The 27676-nt window shown below is 46.3% G+C and overlaps 1 protein-coding gene across 3 annotated transcripts in view; it reads right to left on the bottom strand.

Moving 5' to 3' along the window:
• The window catches only part of GRK5 (G protein-coupled receptor kinase 5), a 223427-nt gene extending 203356 nt beyond the window's left edge, over positions 1 to 20071 (bottom strand). For 2 of the 3 annotated variants that reach the window (XR_003796962.1, XM_029244702.1), the window contains exon 1: positions 19803 to 20061. Coding sequence is in view for 2 of the 3 variants with exons in the window: in XM_029244702.1 (XP_029100535.1) it covers positions 19803 to 19854 (52 nt within the window). In the remaining variant the exon portion in view is untranslated. Of the gene's footprint in view, positions 1 to 19802 lie in introns of all 3 variants that reach the window. The other variant, XM_029244703.1, reaches the window with a different exon arrangement.
• Between the last annotated feature and the right edge of the window lie 7605 nt (positions 20072 to 27676).

The raw sequence follows: 27676 nt of genomic DNA, 5'->3' as shown, positions 1-27676 counted from the left end.
AAAAAAAAAAAAAAAAAAAAAAAAGAGTATCTACCTCAAAAGGCAGTTGCCAGGGAGGGCCCTGGCAGGCATGAGCACTGTATTAAGTTTATAGCTATTTTAATAATGATAAAACAAAGGCTTATCAGAGATGTTACCCTCTCCAGGGAAGAGCTGGCTATATAATGAGTTTATGGACATGTCCAGGCTCCCACAAGGAAACAGATTTGGGATCAAACCAATGTCTGTGTAGACAAATCCACTTCCGGACTCACGCACAGCTATTGTTCCTAACACCTTGGGTTCACATTTCCATGGTGACCAGCATGTTTGTTTACTTATTTCCTGATTTTTTTTTTTCTACAACTGGAGTCCCATTAGGGCAGTCAGGTGGGAGACTGTATTGTTTGTGGCAAACATCAAACGCACCTGCCCCTATGCTCAGGCAAAGCCCGGGACAAACGTTCACCCAGCCTTCCTTGACGCAGAGGGTCCTCCTGATACATGCCCCATCCCTCTGGCCACGCCTTCTAGGGTTAGGTATCCCCTAAAGACATGGCTTCTAACCCGGAGTGAGTCAGGACCCTTTGACTGTTAGTGTCAAGTCATGGGTCACCCAAACAGGAAGCCTAGGGTAGACATCTGGCTCCCGGGATGGCTGGAGACCAACATCAAATAAATGTGATGAGGAATCCATCTCTCTCTCTCCCTCTCCCTCTCAGGTTGGCTTTATTCTCAAGCAGCCTGTGGCAACAGCCACCAGCAGCTTCAGGCTTCCCTTCCACCAGCTCGGCAACCCCAGCGACATTAGGGCAGCCCTTTCTGGACCATGAATCACAGCCTTATCTCTGGTCCCTGAGATAGAGAGAGAAGCAGTGCTCTGATTGGCCAGGGTTGGGTCACATGCTCACCAACAGAGCCAATGAGAAGTCACTACCACCCAACCTCATGGATTGAATATGAGGGAGGAGCGGTCCCCGAGAAAAATGGAGGCGCAGTTACCAGAAGAGGGAATGGGTGCTGGGCAGAGAAAAACAACAGAGCCACCTGCTCCCATGTCTCTTCAAAGCTGCTGCTTGTCGGCACCTCGCCAAACCTCACCTCTGGCCTGGAGGCTCCTACAAACTTCAAGGCTCCGTCCCGGCCATTCCTCCACTCAGTGAGGCCCGAACCATACCTGCATCTTTTCCCAGAACCCGCACCATCTTCCCAGCTGCTCTGCAATGTCGCCTGCGTTCAAACTTAATAGTTTTGTCCTTCCACACACCTCCATATCCCATCAGGTGCCGAGTCCTATAGATTCAGCCTCCAAGGCCGTGCCTATCCACCCCATTCCCTCTTTTGGGGAGGAGCCTGGTCAGCCCCTACATATTTCTCAGAACTACTGGGCATTTGGCCTCACAGCCTCTGCTGCCAGATCCAGGGCCTTCCAGCTCAGCCAGCATTAGCCTATTAGCCCATGCTAATGTTTAAAAGCTCCGTAACTCCAAATGCAACTCCAGACCTCTCAGCCTGGCATTCAGAGACCTCCTCGTTCCCCACGTGACTGTCCACTCTTCCAGGCTTCCTGCCCTGCTACCCTGCAGCTAGTCCAGGCACCAGGCAAACAACCACCCGGTGTTATTCCCCCCGGTCACCACCATTTAGCTCTACCCTCCCCACTGCCAGGAACCTCCGTCTCCACCCTGTAACCTCATGAGGTGGAATTCTTCCCACAACACTGCTTTTAGGGTCAGATCCAAGCTACAATGCTTACCGGCTGCAAGACTTCAGACAGTAGCCTTTCTGTCAGATTTGTCATATGCAAATGACAATGACACCTAACGCACTGGATTGAAAACTACATCTCTGTAAAGCCCCCTTCACAAAGCCTGGCACCCGGCAGGGGCTCTGTGAATGGTGGCTTCACACTTTCAGCCACCAGCCTCCATGGTCCAGCCAAACACCGACTCTCTGTGAAGTGTTTACTGAACGCCCCCATCGAGACCACCTCTGTAGTTATGGTCTACCTTGTAATGTAGTTGGCCATGTATCTGTCCTTCCCCAACTACACTGGAACATCCTGAAGACCAAAGCAGTCTCTTTCATCTTGACGTTCCTAAAGCGCCTCACCTGGCCTTTCACACCTGGGAGGTGCTTGAATCATGGCAGTGAAACTGACTCCAGTTGTGTGCATACCAAAGTATGCCCGCTCATTAGCTGGTCATTGGTTCACTAGATAGAGCTGACAGGATGCCAGTGCCCCGGGCACATCCCTGGTTACAGGATTCCAGACAGTCACAGTGTCTCTTCATCAATTCCCCAACTTGTCACACAAGAATTCAGGTGCTCACCTCCCACCAACTGTCATGTGACAATAAAAGAAGCAAGTTGCCTTACTGATGAGGCAAACACAAAGGGCCTGCACACCCAGAAGAACCCAGCCTAACAAAGCAAGTACCCTGGGGGGGATTTAGATAAACCCCAACCCTGCCCAGGGTACTGGGAAGAGTCCCGTTCTCCGCTCTTGCCTCCTCCTCAGCTCCAAAACTGCCACCCAGAGGGGCCGCTTGCCCTCACGCGCCAAACCCAACAGTAAGAATGTAAGCTTTTCCTAAAAATCAAATTCATATTTGCGAGACAAAGATGATTCCCCACCCAAAAAAGTGTTCTAGGTGCACTAAGACATTTATTCACAGATTCAATCAAGCTAGTCAGTCAACTGATGGGGCCAAGGGAAAATTTCTAGAATCATTTGAGCAAGATGGCGGGAATAATCTTATGACTTACCATGGTGAAATGCTAAGAAGGACAACCCCTGGTGAGACCCAGAGGGCCTGGCATGTTTTGTTTTGTTTTTTTATGGATTTTATTTCTTTATGTTCCCATCAAAGAATATAAATTGTGCCCTACAAGGCACAAATTGTCATCCCCCCTCTCCAGATGGAAATGTCTTTGTTTTTCTAAGTATAATGAACACTCACTGTACAAAATCCAGGTTTTCCTAACTTCCACCCACTATGTTATGATCATCTCTCCATGTCAATAAGAATTGATCTCCATAATTCTTCATGGCTACGTATGTGTCCATTTTTTGAATACGCCAAAATTCATTTTATCAAGCCTCTACTGAAGGTCATTGAAATTGCTTCCAATTTCTCTCTATTATAAACACCGTCTACTCAACAACCTCCTGCATAGCACTTGTGCATTGATTTTTCCTTTTTCCTAAAAAAATATTTTAGAAATAGAATTTCAAGACCAAGGGTTACACAATTTCAAGCCTTTTGAGACATATATACATACATATATATATATATATATATATATAGCCAAGCTGTCCTTAAGAAAGACTTATTAATTTACACTCCTATCAGCAGTGGAAGTATAATGTTTGAAAGAACTTATTTACCCACACTTCCTTAAAGAGGCATTATCAATGTTTAAAATTTTTGCCAATGTAAGATTATGCATATATATAAGATTCTGCTTACTGGTGAGATTGAGGATATTTTCTTGTATAGCAAATCCCTACATACTGCCTGTCTGACCATGACCCTCTTTTTTTTTCCCCCCCTAGAAATGACCTCCCCACTTAAAACCCCCATCCTCTCTGGCTGCAACCAGAGCCACCATGGTCTTACAACTTCACCCCAATGGCCTGCAACCTAAGAGTCTAAGAATTGATGCCTATGATCTATGTTAATTGTTCCAGAGCGATGAAGGCAGGCCAACGGAAGTCATTCCTTAGGATTTTTCGAATCAGAATTGGGGAGGGAAATACCAGTCTCGCTGGAATCTAACATGCCTTCCCCAATGACGAGTGAGCTAGTTACCTCAACATCGTTTCCTGAGTAAGCTGTTCTTTACCCATTGATTCGAATGCTTCCTTTATTATATACTAAATTTTTGCATAAACTTGAGTCTGTATCTGAACTTTGTATTTTATTTATATCCTTTCTTTGGTCTCTGTAATCATTAGGGCATTATGTAATGATAAAGATACAGAAAGGCTAAGTTACTAGCTTTGTGACCTAGTCAGACAAATTAACAACAAAGGACAGAACCCAAATTACCAGTCTCCACCTTGTACCAATTCCAGCTGTAGAAACCTTACACAGAAGAGGACCACCAACCCTCTCAGCATCACCCTAGTCTATGAAATCTGTGCCACCAGTCGAGATAAGGCAGACATCTAGACTGCACGTTGCAGAGGAATGAAGAAGTGAGTCAGGATTTGCCAGGAACCCACAAGAGTGCTTGGCAGGGCCCATTCCCGTCTGAGTCTCTGACCTCTTTCCCTGCGGGTGACAACAATGTCCCCAACCACAGCCCTGGAAAGTAGGTAATGCCTATCAATCTCTGACTCCTTGCGGGATGTCACCAAGTCCACATGAAAATGTTTCCATCACTCATGTCTAGATGGAAAATTCTTATTTTCTCAACACTATTTACTTATTGTATTTTTTGGCCAGACAGAGCACTGTGTCTTTTTAAACTTTCCAGGAAGACTGTTTATTAAGATAATACAGTGCAGAACAATCAAACAGTTTATTTTTTATTTTTGATTTGCCTTTCTATGATCCACTAAAGAAAATACTAGAATCATGCATTTGCCTTTCTTAGATTGCAGGCTTCAGTTAAACTAGCAGTGATGGGTTTTCTGCTTTTTCTGTTTGTTTCTATTATACACACAACCCCTCCCAGCTCCAATTCTTTCCTTGGGGTACTTTTCATTTTAATATGTAATGCCTGCTCTCAAAATTAACATCGAATCTTATCATGAAGTACCCACAGATGAATTCCTATCAGTGAAATATACACCAGCAAATTCTCAAGATCCAAAGGGTGAGAAGAGCTCTGGCAATCACCTGGGCCGAGGTACACATTTACACAGCCGAGGAAAGGCTCAGAGAGGTCAAGCAATGTGTCTAAGCTCACACAGCCAGGGTGTCGGCGGCACAATCTCCCTTCCCTTCAGCCTTTTCACTAGAGGCATTAATAGCGCTTTCAACAGAAACTGCACATCTTGGCTTGGTGCACTTAACAGCAAGAGAAGATACCATATTACCTTGAAAAGCAAAAAAGTGGGTGTCTCGACCCCGCCTCTAGGAATTTATTAAACAGCTTTTCCTTGAGCTGTGCTAGGTGTAAGCAACACCCCATCTGCCAGCAGATTCTGACCCTTGGTTGAATGTGTCTGTTATTCGAACGTGATGTACAGTGAAAGCACAGACCTGGGAATCTAGAGGCTGGGGTTCTGGCGCCAGTTCTACAGTGGGCATTACAGCTGTCTTCTAACATCAGAAGGGCCTCCTCAGCAAAGGGTGCTGCATTGTTTCTGGATGCCTCTAAAGAGCAGAACCAGGACCTGGTGGGTTAGCACTGCACCAGGCACACCTGGGCTTGACTGCAAACTTGGGTTTGCCATTAGCATTTGGTGAGGCCCAGGGAGATACAGGAAAGAAAAAACCTAGTCCCCGCCCTCAGGGGAGTTTACTGTTTAGTGGGTAAAGCAAAAAGCCTATCATTCATATATATATGAGTTCCTCTACACTAGAAAGATTTGCGCAGGGGGCAGAAACCTACTGCTAGGGAAGCTGCAGACGGTACTGCTTGGGGAGCCAGGTTGGAGTTGAATCTCCAAGATCACCTCAGAAGAGAGTGAGAAAACTTTTAGAGCAGTGGTTCCCCAACCTGGCTGATCCTGGGGAGTTTTTAAAATACAAATGCTCAGGTGCTCCCCAGGAGCTTCTGATTTAGAACATCAGGGGCAGGGCTTTGTGTTACAGGTTGCACTGTGCCCTGCCCCACCAAAAAAAAGATGTTGAAGCCATAACCCTCAGAATGTGACCTATTTGGAAACAGGGTCTTTATAGAGGTAATTAAGTTAAAATGAGGTCGCTAGGGTGGGCCTCAATCTAATATGACTGGTGTCCTTATAAAAGGGGGAAGTTTGGACCCCGAGACAGACAGGTACAGAGGGAAAAGCACATGAAGAGACATAATAAAGAGAAGACAACCATCTATAAGCCAAGGCACGCCTGAGGCTACCAGAAGCTAGGAGAGAGGTCTGGAAAAGATCCTTCCCTAGCACCTTCACAGGGAGCGTGGCCTGCCCACAACTTGATTTTGGCCTCCAGAACTGTGAGACGATAAATTTTTGTGGTTCTAAGCCGCCCATTTTGTGGTACTTTGTAGCCCTAAGTGGCCCTAGGGAACTAATGCAGCCTGGGAATCAGTATTAGAGCAGAACTGCCTCAGAGAGGGGCCGGTCCTACTTTAGAGGCTGCTTCTGCTCTGGCCCTGCACTCCACGCACACGTGGGCTTCCTTCGGTCCTGAGACCCCTCTTCTGGGGAAGGAAGGCACAGGCTCTGGTTGGTGGAGCTCCTTCCTGCAGCCGGAGATGACAGTGAGCCCACAGCCCTGTGCAGACTCATCATCCAATCAAGGGGCCGCCTTTCTCCGTTCCCGCGCTTCCAGGCACAGTGAGTCTCCACCGGGCGAGCCAAAAACCCACAAACGCTTCCAGGAAGAAAATGCCACTCTCTTCTCCAACTGTTACAAAAATATTCAAGACCCAGGACCTTGGACTATGCCCTGGAGCCAAGCTTATCTCAGAGGGATACAGAGTGGGGAGGCAGGGCCAGGGGTTTTTTTGTTTTGTACTGTTTTTACCTGAGCTCTGGATTCTCAAGGTGGGACTCACAGAACCCTCACCCAGGTAAATCACATGCAAACCTGCAGTCAAAGCAGTTACCCATGGAAAAACCCCCAGAATTCCACAGAGGAGAAAGCTATACCAGCTAAGAGACAGGAGGCAAAGGACACTGTGTGGAACCACCAGCAGCACATGTGGCACCTCTGAAAGAATTAGGAAAGGGTGCCCCTTCCCCAAGATACATTTATAACTCTACTCCCTCTGAACAATGAACTCCGAACTCCAGGTTCAGATGACTCCCTAGAGTTATGCAACATACAAACAAATGTGGAAGTCCTTACAGATGGGAAAAGATGTGGTGAGTTAGCACCAGAGGAGGAAGGGGGAGAAGTGGGTCCTTGCTGTGTGACCTTGGAAAATCATATCACCTCTCTGAGCTTGATATTTTTCTTTCTCAAATTGAAATAACAATAATAATAGCTTCCAAGTCTGGCTTGTGGTGATGATCAAAAGAGAGGAATATATGGGACTTCCCTGGTGGTTCAGTGGTTAGGGCTCTGCACTTCCACTGCAGGGGGCATGTGTGTTCGATCCCTGGTCGGGAACTAAGATCCCGCAAGCCACACAGTGCAGCCAAAAAACAAAACAAAACAGAGAGAGAGAGAGAAATATGGGCTGTTATCTGAGCCTGTGTTCCCTGCCAGATTCACACATGCAAAACTCAGGGGCAATTATAAAGTCATCACCAAGGAAAGTCTTTGACTGAACTTGATTTCCCCAATCCAAGCTTTGAATAGCATAGAAAAGATGACTGAACACTCAGAGGTGCAGGTGTTAAACCAAAGGTTTCAAGAATATCGTATCACATGTCCTCACGTGTATCATGCTTCTTTCTCATAAGAAAATGTACTTTGTACATCCCTAGGATCACTTAACTCCATTTCAGAAATCATCACTCTTCTTCCCAAGGGGGGGGAGTGAGGGATGGTATCTATTAGGCAGATACCACCATGGGGAGTCGGGGGGACTAAGTCTTTAAATAAGTGTATAAAGATGTTATAGAATGGGTAGACGATTCCCATACTGTTTACAATATACTTAAAAATTGGAAAACCTAAATGGCCCACTATAGGGGCTTGTTTAAATACATTAATAATGTATGGTTAAATACATTAATAATGTAATAATGTAGCTACTCCAAAACAATCAAAGACACAGACCCGTTTACAGCCCGATAGCCCTTCAGGGTCTGCTAGAAAACACCCAGCATTCCACTGCAACAACACTCCATCTACAAAGTCTTTCACAATTTTTCCTAACACACCTTCGTTTCATGGGAAACTATAAACAGAGATATACGAAGGCACTACAACTTATTGTTGACTGAAAACAGCTGCAGAAGTACGTGGATACTAGGATCCCATTTGTGTCAAATGTATCTGTATGTTCATGAGTGCACATACATAGAGATCTGGGAAAATGTCCATCTAAATGCTGACAGTAACTATCTCTGAGGGATGGAACGGGTAGCAGGGGCACACGGGAGGAGGGAGATTTTGACTTTCTTCTTGATGTTGTGCGCTGTTGTTTGCATTTTCTTTAGCAAGCAAGTATTGTCTGTGCAAACGTTTGAAAACCTTCAAATTTAGATAGAATGACTCCTATTGAATTGTGAGTCACAGCGGCACACTTGGTTCTTTTGCAAATGTCTCATGCACGTTAGTATTGATGTTCCCACTAGCTGGTAAGATTATTGAGGGCAGCAGCCGTGATGGAGCAGAATGTCAGGGTAGAGACTGGGCTTGGCGCTGGGTCCGGGCTGTGGAACTAGCAGGATGCTCCAGGACAAGGCATTTATTGGGTTGGCCAAAAGGTTCTTTCTGGTTTTTCTGTAAGAAGTTACAGAAAAGCCCGAACGAACCTTTTGGCCAACCCAATATCTCTCGGAGCCTTCGATTCTTCATCTATAAACTGGGGAAGAACAAAACATACCTCACAGGGCTGTAAAGAGCAAATGAAACCATGGGCACCAAGGACTCTATAATTCCTAAACAATTCTGTTAAAAGGAAGAAGGCGGGAATCCCCCGGCGGTCCAGTGGTTAAGACTGAGCTTTCAATGACGAGGGCATGGGTTCAATCTCTAGTCGGGGAGCTAGTCCCACAAGCCGAGAGGCATGGCCAAATAAATAAAAATAAAAATATCTTTATTAAAAAAGACAATGAAGAAGGGAAGCTCCATTGCTTCCTGTCCTCCATTCAGAGCCTAGCATGGTGCCTAGCACATAAGAAGACCTAACTAAATACTGGATTTACGACCCTAGGGAAGATGCAGAAGCCAGTCTAGGGCTATCGCCCTCGGAATTCTGCTTGCAGGGATCCCCAAAGCTCTATATTTTAGGAAGACATTTAGAATGCAGAGGCCCACCGTGGAAGAATGAAATTATAAGCAGACATAGGTCCACTTCTCTGAATAGGCCTCTCAAATCCTCGATCCCCTCACAGCCACTCCTGAAATGTTTGTAAGCTGCCCAAAAAAACTAGCAAAAGCACCAGGCACCAGGACGTAAAACAATTAGCCACCCAATAGTTACCAAAACGTAAACTGAGACGTGTCCTTGAAGGGAACCTGAAGGCTAACCCTCACCTTAGTCACCCATTGAACCGACGAGGAAATCAGGTTTGTTCTTCTTTAATTTGTATTCTGCTATGTTATAAGAGAATTAAGCTTTAATTCTCAAAAGTCCTCTAATTGGATACTATCCATGGGAAGACATCTGGGGCAAATATCTAGGCCTGGTGCATTCCACCGCAAGCGATGGTTAGTGGTTTGGGGAATGAGTGTGAGGCAGAATAACCAGTGGTTACTAATTATTATATAGCACAGGGTTTGGCATCATCCATAAAGCCCCGTCATGTCGACCCCTTCCTCTTCAGAGAGGATTACAGGATTGACTGTTTAGAAATTTTTTCTCTGAGTTAACATACGTTTTCCTTGTCTTAATTGGATCCAGCCTCTTTGCCCATGAGCAAACAGGCAATTTTTCTATAAAGATTCTATCCTTCAAATGCCAGGTCATCAGCCATTGCTGGATCTGGAAGGATCCGTGTTTGGCTTCCTATTTTCTTTCCATTTGCTCAGCCTCGTTCTAGCAGTGATGTGAAAAGCATGTGAAGATTGTGTCCTAAGCTACCTTCAATTTAACCAAAAAAGGTATGAGTGTTATCAGCATGAAACATCTCCGACCCACACAGAGCCTCAGAATTGGGGAGAACTGTTTGCCCCGAATGTTTGGACTAATGCAAACATTTATTTCTTCCAAAACAAGTAAAAACAAACCACTTCCAATTTGGGGGTCAGGGTGGGGAAGTCTGCCAGACATTTTTCACAGTTAAGACAAACATTTGGAAAACATTTTCCAATTTGCCCTATACCCTTAGTTAATCTTTCTTAACCGTGTTGAATCATCTCCTAATTTACCATCTACTGAGACATCAAGGCCACTTCTTGAGGACCTTAGTTTCTTGGCTCTTCCCCCTCCTCCACAAAACTTAGATATACATCAGTCATTCCCAAATCAAGGTTTGTTGAACACCTACTACGTTCCAGGCACGCACGCGTCTGACTGACAGTCTCCCTAATCTGTGACTGTAGGCTTAGTGGCATCAACCCACTACAGCACTCGGCTTGAGAAAAGTGGGATTTTGAGACATCTTTGCCATTCAAGCCTGCAGCCCAATTCTTTGTCCCCATCCCACCCCTATCTGTCCTAGAGCTTGGGGTCCTTCTCGGGGGATGTTATCTAAGCATCCTAACAAGCTGTTCCTCAGCGCCCAGACCCTGTTAGGACGGAGCAGACTGCATTCCTGCAACAGCCATCAGAAAGCCGTTTTTCATGGCCCATTTGTTGACCCTCCTCCAGCTTGTTTCCATTTCACAAGTGGTGCTAAGACCTGTGCCAAGATGGAATTCCATTTTCAAATGAGGCTTCATAAGACCTTTTATCAGATATGCAGACCAATTACACTGGCTGGGTTCTCTCCACCCTGTAGTGGGTCATTCTATCCTTCACCCCCCACTTCCCTTCCTGAAGCGGTTAAGTTTGGAGCTTCACCTTCTCTGCAGGAGCAGATCAAAGGCTTGACTCCCTGTCCCCTCATTCGTGCTGCCTCCTCTCCAGCAGGATGTCTCAAGTTTGACAGCAACCCCCAAGGAAGAGACTCTCAGCTCCCAAAGATCCTTGAAAAGTAAAGTTCCTAAGTTAATGCAAAATGCACCCACGCATGCATGGTTTGGTTTCTAAATGCAAATACCCACAAGGTTACCCTTGCGACATGGAAAGGGTTAACTCTGAGAGAGCTTTTCTGGGGAAAAAGGCTGCTTCACACATTCTCTTTGGGAGGAAGAGGGGTTGTGCCCTGCGATGTGGCCGAGAAACCACTCCAGTAGGTAACCCCCATCCCAGCCCCCTACTTTTCTATTAGTAAAGAAAGCTGCAGAGGGCTTCCCTGGTGGCGCAGTGGTTGAGAGTCCGCCTGCCGATGCAGGGGACACGGGTTCGTGCCCCGGTCCAGGAAGTTCCCACATGCCGCGGAGTGGCTGGGCCCGTGAGCCATGGCCGCTGAGCCTGCGCGTCCAGAGCCTGTGCTCCGCAACGGGAGAGGCCACAACAGTGAGAGGCCCGCGTACCGCAAAAAAAAAAAAAGAAAGCAAGCTGCAGAGACATGAGCATATACCTAAGGTGCATGAGGCAGAGCTGCACGGGGGCAAGAATCTCCCAAGGGGTAGCAAGCACCCAAGGAAGGGGAGCTCGGGCAGACATGACCTGCACGTGGCAAGCCAACATCAGCAGGAGCTGGCCTGTCCAGTGCCCATGTCTTGGCTCTGCCAAGGAGAGGGAGCAGGGCTGCCACCGCTGACATGTCCCTACCACCGCCCATCTCGTTTAATCCCCTGTCCCTCAGGGGCAATTCTTTGGCTACTCAGGATTCTCCCCAAGCCCTGCCAGGAAGAAGAAGAATGCCAAGAGGCTGACCTTGCTCTTTGGTTGTGCTGGTATGTGTCAGGGAGGGGGGAACGCAGGTAGAACACAGGTGATGGGGGCTTCAGAACGGATCGCAGCCATGTGTGCACACATGCACAGGTGCAGGCACGTTTGTATATGTCTCCCCCTCGTCAATCACAGATTCAGTCGAGCCGATAAACAGTTCTACTTTTAAAATGGGAACACCCACTCTGAGGACTCACTTTATGGTAGTCATTCATAGCCTAGTAGGAATTACTTTATCCAACTGCTCTCAAACTGGCATTTAGCTGAAGTCAGGGTCTGGAGGGCAATTAGATTCCCATTTTGCCCCTTTTCCCCAGGAAATCTGTCAGAGACCCTTTTTCTCTTCCACAAGTGCAACCTCAGGGCATTTACATTTAGAAACCATACCGCCCAGAGAAATGGGTTTGGTTTTTTGGTTTTCGGTTTTTGTGGGAGTTTGGGGCTTATGTTATTACAGGGGAGGGGAAAGATTTCTTTTGGAACGTTAAAGGATTTTGAAGGGCTTCTCTAGAAAAGTCTGCAATTCAAGTAACCTTGGACAAGTGACTCCCTTTCTTTCCTCTCACTTTTCCTCATCTGAAAAGCAGGGGTGACCTCTATTCTGGAAAGTGGAGAACAGATCAGTAGACCCACCGAGAAGCCTTGGGGCAGCCCAGGCCCTGGCCGTCCCGTGGACCTCTGCCGCTTCTCAACCTATGAATGTTCTTATCTGTTTATCTCCGTTTCTTTTACTTTCTGCACAGGCCCCAGAAGTTCTCCTTTAAGGTTTATTTCATCATTGCCTTTTAAAAAAATACTGATACTCCACCGACCACAAATTCCTAGAGACAAAACAGGCCCTATGGAAATGAGCCTAATTTATTGCTGACTTCTGCCAGGAGGAGGTTACCAGTCGACTCCCTGGCACAACTTCAGACAGAGTTCTGTGCTTCCGACCCCAAAGAACAGCAGCGCACTGTTTCATTGTTTCAAATAATCATGTTGCTTTCTAAGTGTGTTCTAACTGGGTTATCGTTAAAAGGTTTCAAATCACACAGGAAACAGTTTTTAAAGAGAAATCATTTTAAACCGGGTGCAGGAATAGTGTGTTCTTGACATCTTTCTCCATGATCTTCTTTCAATCTGGTGTGTTCAAAAGAAAACGGAAACCCTTAAAATTGTTTTACCTATCTTCCCGCTCATTTTAGACTGTCTTTTTGAAATCCATAGAAAGAGGCTTTGTTTTTTTTTCCTTCTTTCTGCGGATTTACTGTACACACGACTTTGTTTTTATTAATAAAATGATGGTTTTAAAATATCCTCACCTCAGGAGTTTCGAGAAGGAACATGGGGCCCTGTGCGCATCTATACCATGCACTTAATTTAAATCATGGGGCTTCCCTGGTGGCGCAGTGGTTGAGTCTGCCTGTCGATGCAGGGGACGCGGGTTCGTGCCCCGGTACGGGAGGGTCCCACATGCCGCGGAGCGGCTGGGCCCGTCGGCCATGGCCGCTGAGCCTGCGTGTCCGGAGCCTGTGGGCCACAACGGAAGAGGCCACAACAGTGAGGGGCCCGCGTACCGCAAAAAAAAAAAATTTAAATCAGGACAGTCAGTTGCTCAATCTAGGCAAATTTCCCAACAAGATATGAAAAAAAACGAGGGGGGGGGAGGAATATGGGTGGCTTACTATCACCACCAACGTCTATGATTGTCCTTGAACTGCATTTTTCTCTGAAGTGACTCAGTCCTAATCCCTGATCCCCCAGCCCCCCAGCCTCTCCTGTTTCTCCCCCTCCTTCCCCTCCCTTACCTTCTCCCAGTTTTCATGTCAGAAGTTATGGGGTTAGCACACTCATTTAATTCAAGGTGTAGAACTCTAGAGAAGCTCTGTCCAAGTGAACTTTCTGCAGTGCTGGGAATGTTCTACATCTGTACCATCCAACAGGGTAGCCACTAGCCACACGTGACTGGTGAGCACTTGAAACATGGTTGGCTTCAGGAATGGAGTGTTTCCCTTTAATTAACTTAAACGTAAATAGCCACATGCAGCTAGTAGCTACCATGTTGGACAGCACATCTTTAGAGGACTAGACAGACGCCTTTAACACTTTCAGGTCATTCCAGGCTCCACCAGAGGACATGCTCAAACCAATTCCAAGAAAAAGCCAGAAAGGAAGGCGGCCTCCACCATCTTTACCCCTGAACTGCAGCCCATCAGCCCTGCCCAGGCTGCTGCCCTAGGAAGACCACCAAGGTCCCACCTGGAAGGCACCTCCGCACACCACTTTCCTCTTGGATCTTCTCATTCCTCAACCAAAGGGTCCTCTTGCTATTGTTTTGAGCGGTTTCCATTTGTAGGAACTGACTGTCATAAAAACACAGTATCTTGGAAAATCAGCAGTTGTCTTCCAGATTCGGGCCTATCCCTCAAGTATGACTTCTGAATTATCCTTAAATCGTGTTTTGGTCCCTCAGGCTAGTGTTCAAGTTCTAGGCACAGCAGAGTCAACAGAGAGTTCCCAGCTAAGCGGGTCACACAACAGACAGCTTCAGCTCTTCGGGGGAAAAATCGGGTTCTACTCAGATCTGATTTATCAGTTTAAAAGCCTAAGAAGATAATGATGATGCCCAATTCCATCTCGTCACCCACCTCCAGCTGCATCTCATCAAAGCTGAACATCCAAAATGTCACCTCCAACAGGGTCCTTCAACAATCAAATGCTGAATGAATGAATGATTTTTACCCTTGTAAGAACCTCAGAAGACAATTTAAGAATGGTTAACCCAAAATGAGAAACTGGGGGAGGGGGCAAGGTCTAGTCAGGACATAACTACTTTCTCTTTAAAAGGCAGCACAATTTATACCAAATGGGGTGTTTCCTCCAGTGTCTGAATGGTACCAGATGGAACAATATTGTCTTTACCCCCAAAAGATAAAATTTTAAGTTTTACTTATGGATTAAAATCTTTTCAATGTTTAGGATATTTTTAAATAAAAATTTTCACTGAAATGTAATAGGATGTGTTTCAAAGTAGAAATCACTCCTGTTATTTAAGCCCACATAATCTATTTTAATCATTTAAAATCACATCTTAAAACCCTTTATCTTCACTATTCTATTTTGAAGTGAGGTGTAGGGGCTAGGGGTTGTAAGACTGAAGAAATTCCTGATTTCCTTTTCTATGTGTCACCTGTTTTTAAGTCACTTTCTATTGTTTTCTCAAATTTCATCTCTGAATTGCATGCTCTACTGCAGTGAAATCTTTTTGTAACCATAAGTCTTTTTTATTTCAAAAATGACTAGATACTATAATACTTTACCTTGAGCTACAAATATACTGGCAACAAATATTAACGTTAAGTATTACCTGCAGTCCTGGAACCACTTCACTAGAACACTGTAAATTCCCAGGTCTGGGTTGAATGGCCCTTGGTAAAGGTGAATTTGGTCCTACACTGAGCTCTTTCCTGAAATTCACTTGGATGTTACCAAAGTCTTCGGCCCACACCCAAAGGGTATCATTTGGCAAACCACTACAAGAATTATGGCTGGGATTCCCTGGTGGCACAGTGGTTGAGAGTCCACCTGCTGATGCAGGGGACACAGGTTCGTGCCCCAGTCCAGGAGGATCCCACATGCCGCAGAGCGGCTGGGCCCGTGAGCCATGGCCGCTAAGCCTGCGCGTCCGGAGCCTGTGCTCCGCAGCAGGAGAGGCCACAGCAGTGAGAGGCCCGCGTAACGCAAAAAAAAAAAAAAAAAAAAAAAGAATTATGGCTGCTGAAGATATAATTTAAACAAGGATTAGTTTGGGGACTGGAAGAATCAAGCGTTTTGGAGTGTAGAATCTGACAAGAAGTGGCTAAGCTACCGAAAGACGAGAGTCTTGTGGGCATTTATCTGATGGTTTTAAAAACAGGCAGCTAGATTAGGTAAAATCATCACTGGAAATCTTTCTGTAGGAAAGCAAGGCCTCTGAAAACAATTGCTTTTGGTTTCTCCACCTCCAAGTTGTCAGTACTGAAAAGAAACTCAGAAACAGTAAAAGGCAGCTTCATTTCATGACAGCTTTGTACTTAATAGGCCCAGCAGCTTTTACACACGCTGAGCAGCCTGCACCCAGGATGCAAAGCTGCCGCTCTTCTGTGCGGGAAGATTGAAGCGAGAAGCCACGGGGTGGATTAAGTACGCCTGCCGATAGCAGTAGGAGGGCTGTGGGCTTCAGAGACATCCCGATGTTCTAATAACGGAATACACTGATGTTTTGGTTCTGTCATCGTGAACTAGGGTGCAAGGGGAAGAGGGAAGAGGGGCAACAAGGGCTTTCAGCCCCGCTGTGGAATGCTGAGTCTGTCTGGGCAGAGCCTGCCCCTCGCCGGCTGCACGCGGGTCCCCTCTCCTCTCCAGCCCTCCCCAGCCTCTGCTGTCACCTTTCCCCAGGTCCCCAATCTTAATCATCAGGAAGAGCCGGGCCAACAAATTTCCAGAGATATCTGAGTCAAAGGCTCTTGCATATTCTGGTTTTTGACATCCAAGGGCAAAGTCATTATGTTTTTGACTTCTCAGTTCCTGTACTCAGTGCCTGCTAGTATCACGCTCAGGAAAATGTGATCAATACTCCCTCTCTGTCGTCTTTATTGATCAACTATGGCTACTGCTGGCCTGTGAAGAAAGGAAAGGTGGGCCTTTACAAAATTTCTGCTCCACACCGTTCACTCAGGAGTGAGGCAACAGATCTAGAATATGACAAAAACACAAAAACCTTTACTGCAACAATAAAACCAAAAGGAAACACACAAAAGGCCCTCTGCAAACACTCTTTCTCACTACTATTATTTCAGCACTAGCACGCTTGCCAATTTTCTGAGATTCTGAAATGTAAATAGATAGACAGATAAAGTTAGTCTGGGTCTCTTTTCATTAAATGCTTAATCACTTAGCTCATTTCCATAAATTGGCATGAATTCAGTCTCAACTTCTTTCTTTTTTTCCCTAACCACCCACTTTTTAGGAGAGTAAGCTGAAGTTCCTAAGGGTGATCAAGTTGATGTTTTCTCATGAGACCAGAACAAAATACATTTGGGCAGTTTAAAATTTTGAACCCAGATCTCTATCTTATTTCAAAACAACTGTCACAAAGGTGCAATCTGCCTTCCTATGTTTTCTAATTACTAACGATGAATCATTTTTACTCTAATTCACTTATAGATTTTCTATCTTATTGCTATATTCATTTTTCCACTTTATACATGTATTATTATGGTAAGAACTTACAATGAATTTAGAAGACATCTGCCTTTAAGAATGCGTAACAATAACAAAAGATAGGCCCCAAAATTACCCACCAACATGGACAACTACAAATTCCTTCATAGCATTTGCAAAGTATGTCTGTCTTTCTTCAAGGCCTGTTTCTCTATTGTTTGGGACAAATGTGACTTTTACTTGAAAGTAAACAATTTTAAATTGTTTACAGTGTATTTTGTTAAGTGAACTACATTATATTTCGTATTTACCAATCATATTTCTCATCTATAACCATTCACAAGAATCTTCAAGAAGTGATTTTAAACATTCTAAACAACTCAGATTTTTAAAGATACTATAAATTTTATGTTAGATCTTTCACTAAACTGACTAGAACTTTCATTTCTGAATATTTGGGTAATACGATTATTAGGAAAATTACTTAATTGAAAAGAATGACTTCAACTACATGAGAATCGAGAAGAGAAAAATTAATTGCTTTTATTTCTAAAAGCTTCTACATTAATTAGAATATATGTACTCAAATCTTTAATAAAGACCCAGCAAGAAGAAAGTGGAAGCACTTAAAATCATGGATTCTCTTTAGACATATGAGAGAAAGGGGGGGAGAAACGCAAATTTCAAAACGAAGTTTCCATGTAAGCGATTAATTTTTCTCATTCACGTGTCAGTTTCTCTGTATCCTTAGAGGCAAGGCCCCCTCCATTTCAAAGGCGCCACCAGGAGCCTATTTTCTCACCATGAGATGACTACCAAACTCTCAAAGAGAAATTGAAAAGACTTTAAAAGGAAAAGGAAGTGAAAGGCACATTCTTGGGAACTTTTAATCACTGTAATTCGGTCATTCCATATAAGCCTCCAGACTGTAGCCCTCTTTCCTAAGGCTCTGAAAAAAACAATTTGTTAAAAAAAAAAAAAAAAAAAAAACAATTTGTCAACCTGACAGACAAAATTATCAAGTGGTGAATTCATTTTGGTGAAAAAAAAAAAATGGGGAGATCAAACTGGGGGAGAAAATTGATAATACTTTGCCCTCTCCAAGCAAAACATTTTAAAAGAAGCAACCAAATGCTGAGAGAAGAAAAAAAGCAAGCTCCAGGCAAACGAATGTGTAGAGCAGCAAATCTAGGCAGCCCAATTCCCCAGGCAACAGGAGAAACCAGTGTAACTTGCGAAGCCTCCAGTACCATCATATCCAATGATTTCCCAGGAAAAAATTTCAGAATGGAGAGAGGGTGAAAACTTTCCCCGCCCCCGAGCCCTGAGATGTACAACCATATTCCACCACTAGGTGGCGGCTGCTAAGGCTGGGAGCGGGGGAGGGGGGCTGTTTTGTCCGCTTTTCCCCCTACAGGACTCACTGCCCCGTTCAGGAGACAGCCCACCAGCCCCTACCTTGATCCAATTTGCTACAATGTCCCGTTAGGAAAACAGAAAACATTCATGCTTTAGAACCTGAAGTCACCAAGTAACAGCCTCTCTTAAAAGTCTGTTCACACCAAAGCTGAGCAATGGGAGGGACAGACCTGCACATTTTCAACTCTGCTGGAGTTTTCAAAGCAAATCTTCCAGGCTGCTGCTTTAGAGACAAGTGACACCGAAATTACGACGTGAGTTGCTGAGCTGTGCATCACCTACTCATACAGCGTGTACAGTGCCACAAGGTGATGGAACCGTCTGGATAAACATGAATCGTTTTATTGTTGGCCAGAAAGTCTTCCTTCATTCATTAAAGTGGGTGAATGAAAATATTAAGAAATAAATAAGGCGTTTTGGTGGGCTGCTCCCCGAGTATCCTTCTGAAGTCAAGACCTTACGTAGACTGCCTACTACCTTGGGTGTCAAATAAAGCCTCCTCCCACGAAAGGGAAAACCACTTCCCCTTTCATAAAAAGGCTGCACCCAGAGCTCAAATCCTGGCAAAAGAGATGTTACATAAATTCCAGGTGTTCCCAAATATGTATGTTTACACGCACGCAATCATTTTAGGAAGCATGTAAGTTTCTGGGCCACTTTCTCTCTTTTTTTTTTTTTTTTCCATCTCAAGGAAGAGTCAAAAAGTGTGTTTATAGTCTCGACTTAGGTTCTTACCCACTCCATTTAGACGATATTTCCTGACAGCCTAATGCAGAAAAATCTAATGATTTCCATCCAAAACGCATCTAAACACTTGGCACACTTACCTTTCTTTCCTTAATTGAGCCCAAAACCAAAAAATTCACTTACCTCTCCTCCCCAAAAGTGGGGGGGGGGAACCCACCCCTGAAATCCTTAATTATTTTCTAGGTTGTACAGCCATCCTCTCGTTACTCTATGAACAGGCTAATTCCTCAACATCTTACTTTGCCTTTAAAAGGCTTCCTTCCACACGACGGGATTTCCCTAAGAAACATTCCCAGCGGAAGGTTTCCAGCAATAGCCTATATCAACTCAGCCTGCGCAAGCAAAGACTGGCTTCTAATAATTCCCCCCTACCCCCCGCCCCCCCCCCGAATTCACTCACAGAACCATCCCGGGCCGACTCGGAAAAGCTATTTTATTTGCATGTTTACCCATCTCTTCCTGAATGAAAGCCTTTCCAACTGACCTTTCAACAGCTGCCGAGATGGCACGATATATAAGGTTAGAGCTGGCTGGAAACTAAGGGATTTAGCATCCTAATCCCTGCAACCTCCACGTTTCTCCTTCTCTGCCCAAGTCCAGATTCCCTGAGCACAAGGGCAGGAACCCTGAAACGTTTGCAGAGCAGCTCTCCGAGGTGTCCTGCTCCCGACCAACTCACTGCGGGCATCCTGCACACGCACAGCCCCAGATCACACGCCGCCCGACACCGGCACCCCGGCCCGCGGCGAATGCGCCAGGCTCGCACCAGCCCTGCCTCTTACCTTCCCTGGCTTTCAGCAAGACCGTGTTGGCCACGATGTTTTCCAGCTCCATTGACAGTCGGCGGTCGGCGAGGGAGCCGGCCGGCGGGGCTGTCAGCGCCTGAGGTGCTGCCGCTGCTGCTGCCGCTGCTCGGGCTGCTGCCGCTGCTGCCGGAGCCGGGAGCGAGCAGCCCGCCTAGCCTACCGCATTATTCCTGCTCTTATCCCTCGGAGTTTCCACCTCTGCAAAGAGGAGCCGCCGCCGCCGCTTCTTCCTCCCTCTGTGTCCCCCCTCCCCCCTCCCTCAACAGTCTCCCCCCCACCCCCCACCCTCCGTGTTTCTCTGTCACTCCATTCTCCTCCCCTCGGGCTCCCTCGGATGCTTTAATGCCTCGGATGCTTCTGCCTCCCCTCGGTCCCTCCCGGGGGTGTGGTACTAGCAGGCTCGGGCGGCCGCACTGCGCAGGCGTCAGGCCGGGCCGCGCCTCCCGCTTCGGCGCTCGCGGCGCGGGGCCTGCTGGGACTTGTAGTACTCCCAGCGCCCTGCCCTGGGGCCGGGCTGGCGCTTAGCTACCAGAGTCCAAGAGCCGCTACGGGACGTGCCCTCTGAGTGAAGGCGGGGGTGCCCCAGGGCTGCTAGGGGCGGCGGGCGAATCAAAGTCGGCTCGGCCGAGCCGAAGCCCCCAACCCTGGGGCCCGGACTCGCACGTCCACGCCTGGGGTTCCCGCTCGCCTGCTTCCCGCCCTGCCGAAAACCCAGAAATAGAAGTGCACAGGCCACGGCGGCGGCGGGCGAAGCGCCGCGGCCAGGCAGGAGTCGGTGCGGGTTCTGGCCTCCCCTCGTGGCCTGCTCGGGGTGGGAGGTCAGGCCGGCCCGACCGCGCGCCGCAGCCCGCTTCCTCTGGGGCACGCCGGGCCCACGCAGGGGCTGCCGCCCAGAGGCGGCGAGGCGCGCCCGCGGGCCCCGCACGCGGCGGCCGGCCACTGTGCGCCGTAGCACACGGACACGCGCTCGGTGGCTGACAAAGGTGTACTTTGTTTCCTCTGAGGGCGCGAAGAGGTCTGCGAGTCGGTAGTGACCCGGCGCTGGCGGCCGCGTCGGTGGCCGCGCAGTCCGAGCGCCCCCCGGCGGCCGCGGGGTGGAGGCCCGGCGGCGGGTCCACGCGGACGACGGCCCCACCCCCAGACCCCCTCTGCGCCCGGGACGCCCGGCTGAGACTCTGGGGATCCGGGCGTGGGAAGCGGCTGGTTTTGCACATAACCTGCCTTCCAGCACGCGGGGCCCGCAAATCAACGATCCTCATTACCACCAGACTCATTCAGATTAATAAAAATGCAGACGGAATCGCCGGAGTCAGGAACGTTAATAAGTAACAGCACCCAGTCAGTGTTGGAAATTCGTTTTCAAATTCCGGGATTATATATCTTGGAGCTCTTAGTGCCTTTCCACTGTACCCTCAGAACATCAGACCCCAGATCTGCACTCAGCGTTGCTCCCTTGCTTCCTCTGAAGGCTCCACTCCTGGGAAATGGGCCCTGGGACACCCAGGGTCTGCGACAAGTGTCCTCCGATCTGGGGGAGGGGCGGGCTGACCCCAAGGAACAATGAGGCCTTTGCCTCATGCGCATCTTGCTTGCCGGATATCCGTTCAGAAGCCGGCTCTGGGCCTTCTCCGTCCGAAAGGAGGAAACCTTCCATCCCTAGGGCTGACAGGAAGTGGCAGGGAGGTGCCGAGAGAAACGGAGAACAATTATTATGCATTGGAGAATATAAAGAAATGAATAGACTTTCCAGGCCTTGGAAACCAGGATGGTCGCCTATTCTAACAGCACAGGATTGTCGTTTTCTGATGGAATGTATCCATCACCACCATTTCTAGTGTCTGGATTTGGATCAGTGGGTCTCCCTGTGCCTCACTTATCTTGTCTGCAAAGTGGAGAGGAACAGTAACAATTTACCTGTCAGAAGGCAGAGAGCTGAGCAGATGATTTCTTAGGCATCTTCCACTCCAGGAATTACTATTCTAAGCATCCCGGGCTTGGTTTGGGCTGCATATCCAACTGCCCAGAGCCCTAACTTACAATGAAAGAGTCTAGAGAGATGGAGAATCCTAGAGCTGGCAGCATCTCAGAGCTCAGCAGCTATGGTGGGCCCTTGGCACTTGCTGGCAGCCTAAGGCCTGATGCAGCCCAAAGTTTACTTATTTGACTGACAAAAAAAAAAAAAAACTAAAATTGAACGCCTTTAGATGGCTTGTGCTCCACAACAGCCTTCTCAAGCTTTCATGTGCACACAGATCACCTAAGGGATCTTGTTAAAATACAGGTTCTGTTTTGCTTGGGCTGAGGAGGATCCTGCGAGTCAGCTATTTCTAACCAACTCCAAGGTTCTGTCAATCCTGCTGGTCCGTGGACCACAGTTCGAGTAACTAAACTCTACAATTAACCGTAATCCCCACCATTCTTCATTGTCTTATACTCAGCCCAAGTCACCACTGATTTTACCTATCTGGCCTCTACAGACTATTGAGTTTGCAATCCTGGAAAATTCCTGCCATTCCTTCCCCCCTCCTCACTTTACAGTTGCAAAACAGACCCTTAGAGAATAAGTGGGTTCAGCATGGTCATTCAGCAAGTGAAAGTCTATCTACTACTCTCTCTGCTACAAGGCAATATGTCCTGCCTACAAAATAAATAGCTGTACTTCAAGTACCTGTGCCTCTATGAAGAAATTAGGACATTCCAATGCAAGAATGAAACGATGATGGCTAGCTTTACTGGATACCAGCTGTGGGTCAGGTGCTGTGCTAAGTGCTTTATGATTAATTTCGGTAAACACAACATCCAGATGAGGTAGAGAACACAGCTCCATTTTATAAATAAAGTCACCAGCTTAGGAGAGGTTTTATAACTTGCCTAAGGTCACACAGCTGATAAGCAGAAGACCTGAGATTTGAACCTAGCAGTCGGACTCAGAGTCTATGCACTTAATTTCTGGCTAGCAGGCTGGCTGGCAGAGCTGCGTTGCAATTGTTCTGTTTGGCTGCCAGAGTGAATTTAAATTGTACTGTAAGAGGCAAAGCAGGCAGTTGGCTAAATGATTAAGACTTAAGTGGTGGTGGGGGGCGTCCATTCCAGTCCATAACACCACCATTATTGCTTCATTCCTTTCCATGAACTGCACTAATGACTCACAGTCCTCTTGAAAAACGGGTTTGATTCAGGAAGGTTTAAATATCAATAGGTAAACTGGGAATCTTGCTGGCTGAGAGGAAGAAGAGAAATCCAAATGGAGGGTGGGTGAGTTCGAGAGGGATGGAAATATGCCATAGACTGATGCTGACTTCCCAATCCACTCAAGGTCAGCTGAGCTGGAAATGCCAAAGAAACAGGGTATCTTCTTGTTCTTCTGTCAGCACCTGTACTGCGTGGATAAAGCTGCTCTGTCAGAGTTCTTGTAAATAGAAAGCAACTATTCTGAAAGTCACAAACCTATCTTTGTCCCCAAATATGGATTGCTTTGCTTGAATAATCAAACTGGCTTTTTCAATAGTGCTGCAGCTGGAGTTTCCATCCCTTTCCTTGCCTCACAGCTTTCTAATCATCAGGAAACAGCTGGAGAGACAGTGCTTTCATTCTCCCACTTCCTCTCTCCATCTTCCAAGTTCACCTTTATGTACCAAGCACTGCGGGGAATACAAAGCTGATTTCCCAGGAGAGCTCACACTAGGAGAGCAAGCAAACTGGGAGGAAAAGCACTGAGATAAACTGGAATAAGAGCCACTGTGGACACAGACACAAAGGACTTTGGAAACAGAGAGGAAGCGATTTCAGGCACCTAGGAAGGTTCTGGGAGAGGAGAAATGAGAGCTGACCGTGGGATTGGAGGCACGGGGTTTCCTGTTATGTTCCCTCCCCTCTGAGAAGTCCCTTCATCCATGGACCCAGTGGTGACCAAATTTGACATTAAAAACTTTGCAATGCTGTAGACCACCTACTCTTCTTCTCTTTACTTAATATTTTTCTTTAAAGTCAAGTTGCTTTAAAAAAAATTTTTTTATTATCCTAACCCAAAACATTTTTGAAATGTGAGTAGTAGTAGAAATATCACACTTTGGAAAAAACTAAACTCCAAGCAACTCATGGGACCGTAGCAGCCTTTGGTTTCAAGATAAACTGGCTGATCGTAATAAGTCTGCTGGGAGGCTTCACCCAGATAATTATGATCTATAGACATCTAAACGCCCAGCTTGGTAACAAGACTTTACAGGGTCATCAGTGGGGCTCTCAGCTGCAAGTTCAGAAAAAAGATTCCAGCCACACGTGACCTCTGTGCTCCTGACACTATAGCAGTTTAACATGATCTTCTTTAGTGAGAAGGAAAGGCCTCTTTCCTGGTGCTATGTTCTGTTAGGAGGGTCCCCACAGTAGACTTACTTGGGCCCTGAGTTGTTACAAAGTTGTTGCCTCCACTGCATGGAAAGGAAACTGAGCCTGGGAGAATTAGGTCAGTTGATAAGTGGATGGCAAGGCTAGTTTTTTAGGTAAGTGTCTGCCTTCCCTACTCAAAGGCCTGAAATGTGCCTTTTTCATCTTTTGATTCCATTCGCTGTAGAACCTAGTAAGTACCTTATGCACAGGTTTTGGCAATGTTTGCTGACTCAGAGCACATACGCCATGACACAGCCCCACCTAGGCCTCTGGGGTGCTAGTTATTCTGTACTAGTTAACTATCAAAATTCCTACATCACTGCCAGATCAGAGATTAAAAGGGAAAAGTAGGGGAGACTGGCCTCCTGGTATCAGAGGTCAACATCTTAGAAAGCCATGACACTCAGTCCCTGGAATGATTCCATCCGTCTGACTGTACCTCCATCCTCAAATCCAGCTGTCTCCTGCAATCAGCCCAGTAGTTAAGCCAATCACACAATTTTAAGGAAAACTAAGCAGACAAATTTCAACTCACTTTTCAGACTTGAATAGAACACAAGCTATTTACCCCCAAAATGACAGGTGGAGAGCTGGGTATTTTTGTTTGGTTCAGTGCCAAGCAATCAGATAGATTTAGATGGTGGAAAAATGCTCAAATTGGTAAGGAAATTACACAACAAAAGCATACAAATTAATTCAGAGTGGGAGGAGGAAAACCAGACTCTTATCTAGTAATCTACTTAAAAGCCAATGATTTTCTGTTAATATGGATAAGCAAAGAATCCAAGCCATCACTGATGGTCTTTATATGACTAGCATCTGTCAGGCAATGACATGACCGAAGCCAGGTTCATTTGTTTGAGCGGGGTAGCCTACAGTGAAAATGTGGATAAAATCTTGACAACAAAGGTAGAATTGCTTCTTAAAGAGAAAAAGGAGGTGAGCTGAGTTAAATGCAATGTTAGGAGCCTTTAAAAGCAGATGACTTACAGGTGAGAGGGCTCCAGCAATTTCGACATTAATGCTGCAATAACAAACTTTCTCTTGCTCCAGAGACCCTGAGACTAATTATCTTTGAGACCTTAATATGAAGCTTCTACTGTCCTAAGATAGGCCACTGTGGGTAGGTGAATATTTAATTGACCCAATAAAAGGAGGGCATACTTGCTCCTTCCTTGAAGTCTTAGCTAGTCAGTTGTATGATAAATGGAATCTAACGAACACTCGGAGTTTAAAAAATGTAATGCTTTGCGCAGATCTTTTTTTTAATATATACTTTTTTAAAAAATTTATTTTGGCTGCATTGAGTCTTCATTGCGGGCTCTTTATTGCAGCAAGTGTGCTTCTCTAGTTGCAGTGCGAGGGCTTAGTTGCGGTGGGTGGGATCTTAGTTCCCTAACTAGGAATCGAACCCAGGCCCCCTGCATTGGGAGCATGGAGCCTTAACCACTGGACCACCAGGGAGGTCCCCAGATCACTTTTTTGACAATTACATAAAATATAATATAGTATCTAATTTGGAGCAGCTTAATCTCCTCCTGTAGGAGCAAAGGCGTGGGTTCCCTGCCGTAGAAATGAGCTTAGGCGGGAACCTGACAGTTTGGAGCACTCATTCCGCTTAGCTGTCATCGTCTCCTCCATAGAGAGAGGATGCCATCTAGCATGAACTCTGGAGAGCTGCAGCCAGCCCCCACACGGAAAAAGTAAGCCTCAGGTTCCACATTTATGGGCTAAAATGAGGCCATGAGTGTGCTAGGCCACTCAATGCAACGCAAACAGTCCCCACGCGCTGCAAAGGGAATTCTGCTCATGAAGTGGTTATTGGGTCATAGAACGTTTCTATTACTTGTATCTCAAGCTCCACAACCCTCATGTGCTCCAGGATCCATCTGGGATTCCAAAGAATTCCCTCCTGTCCAGGCTGAATCTGGCCTCTCTGTGTTTTGGGGGGGCGGGGCAGGGAGGACGGTTCGCTTGTTTTTTTTGTTTTTTTGGGGTTTTTTTGCGGTACGCGGGCCTCTCACCGTTGAGGCCTCTCCCGTTGCGGAGCACAGGCTCCGGACACGCAGGCCCAGCGGCCATGGCTCATGGGCCCAGCCGCCTTGCGGCATGTGGGATCCTCCCGGACCGGGGCACGAACCCGTGTCCCCTGCATCGGCAGGCGGACTCAACCACTGCACCACCAGGGAAGCCCGTTCGCTTGTTTTCATTAAGGACTCAGGATATTCATTCCATTAAATGGCTGGACTGTAGCTCCTTTAACCAGTTGTTCACTGATGAACATTTTTTATTATTACCAATCTTTTGCCATAACAAGGAGATGATTTTTTTTTAAGTTGATGAGTATCTTTTTTCCTTTTGTCATCTACCTTTTAAATTTACATACGGTAAAATAAAATTCACTCTTTTTGGTGTTTAGTTCTTGAATTTAGACAAATGCATATACTTGTGTAACACCAACACAGCCAAAATATAGAACAGTTCCATCACTCCTGATTTTTTTTTAAAGGAGTAAAGTACTGGTACATACATAATTACATAGATTAACTTTATTTTTTTATTATTTATTTTATTTATTTATTTTTGGCTGTGTTGGGTCTTCATTGCTGCGCGCGGGCTTTCTCTAGTTGTGGCGAGCGGAGGCTACTCTTCATTGCAGTGCGCGGGCTTCTCATTGCGGTGGCTTCTCTTGTTGTGGAGCACGGGCTCTAGGCGCGCGGGCTTCAGTAGTTGCAGCTCACGGACTCTAGAGCAGAGGCTCAGCAGTTGTGGCGCATGGGCTCAGTTGCTCCACGGCATGTGGGATCTTCCCGGACCAGGGATCAAACCCGTGACCCCTGCATTGGCAGGTGGATTCTCAACCACTGCACCACCAGGGAAGCCCCACTCCTGATTTTTTTAATGTTCTTTTTTTCTTTCCTAAAAAGCAAAAAACAAAAAACTGAGTTCCTGAAAAAGTTAAACAGAATTAACACATGATCCAGCAATTCCACTCATAGGTATATACCCCAAGAACTGAAAACTTGTACACAAACGTTCGTAACAGCACTATCACAACAGTCAAAGGGTGGAAACAGGGGACTTCCCTGGCAGTCCAGTGGTTAAGACTCTGTGCTTCCACTGCAGGGGGCACGGGTTCGACCCCTGTCGGGGAACTAAGATCTCGCATGCCTCAAGGTCAAAAAAAAAGGTGGAAACAATTCAGATGTCCATTAACAGATTAATGGATAAGCAAATTGCGGTGTATCCATACAATGGAATATTATTCAGCCACAAAAAGGAGTGAAATAGTGATACATGTTACAAAGTAGATGAACCTTGAAAACATTTTCCTAAGTGAAAGGAGCCAGACATAAAAGGACAAATGTTTTGTGATTCCATTTATATGAAATATTCATAATTCATAGACACAGGAACATAGATTGGTTATCAAGGGCTGGGATAGGGTGAATGGGGGAGGAACT

The sequence above is a fragment of the Monodon monoceros genome, unplaced genomic scaffold (assembly GCF_005190385.1).
Source record: "Monodon monoceros isolate NGI ecotype Baffin Bay Population unplaced genomic scaffold, NGI_Narwhal_1 Super_Scaffold_4, whole genome shotgun sequence".
Classification (NCBI taxonomy): Eukaryota; Metazoa; Chordata; class Mammalia; order Artiodactyla; family Monodontidae; genus Monodon; species Monodon monoceros.
The sequence above is the reverse complement of the archived record's forward strand: the minus strand, read 5'-3'. Positions and strand labels throughout refer to the sequence as shown.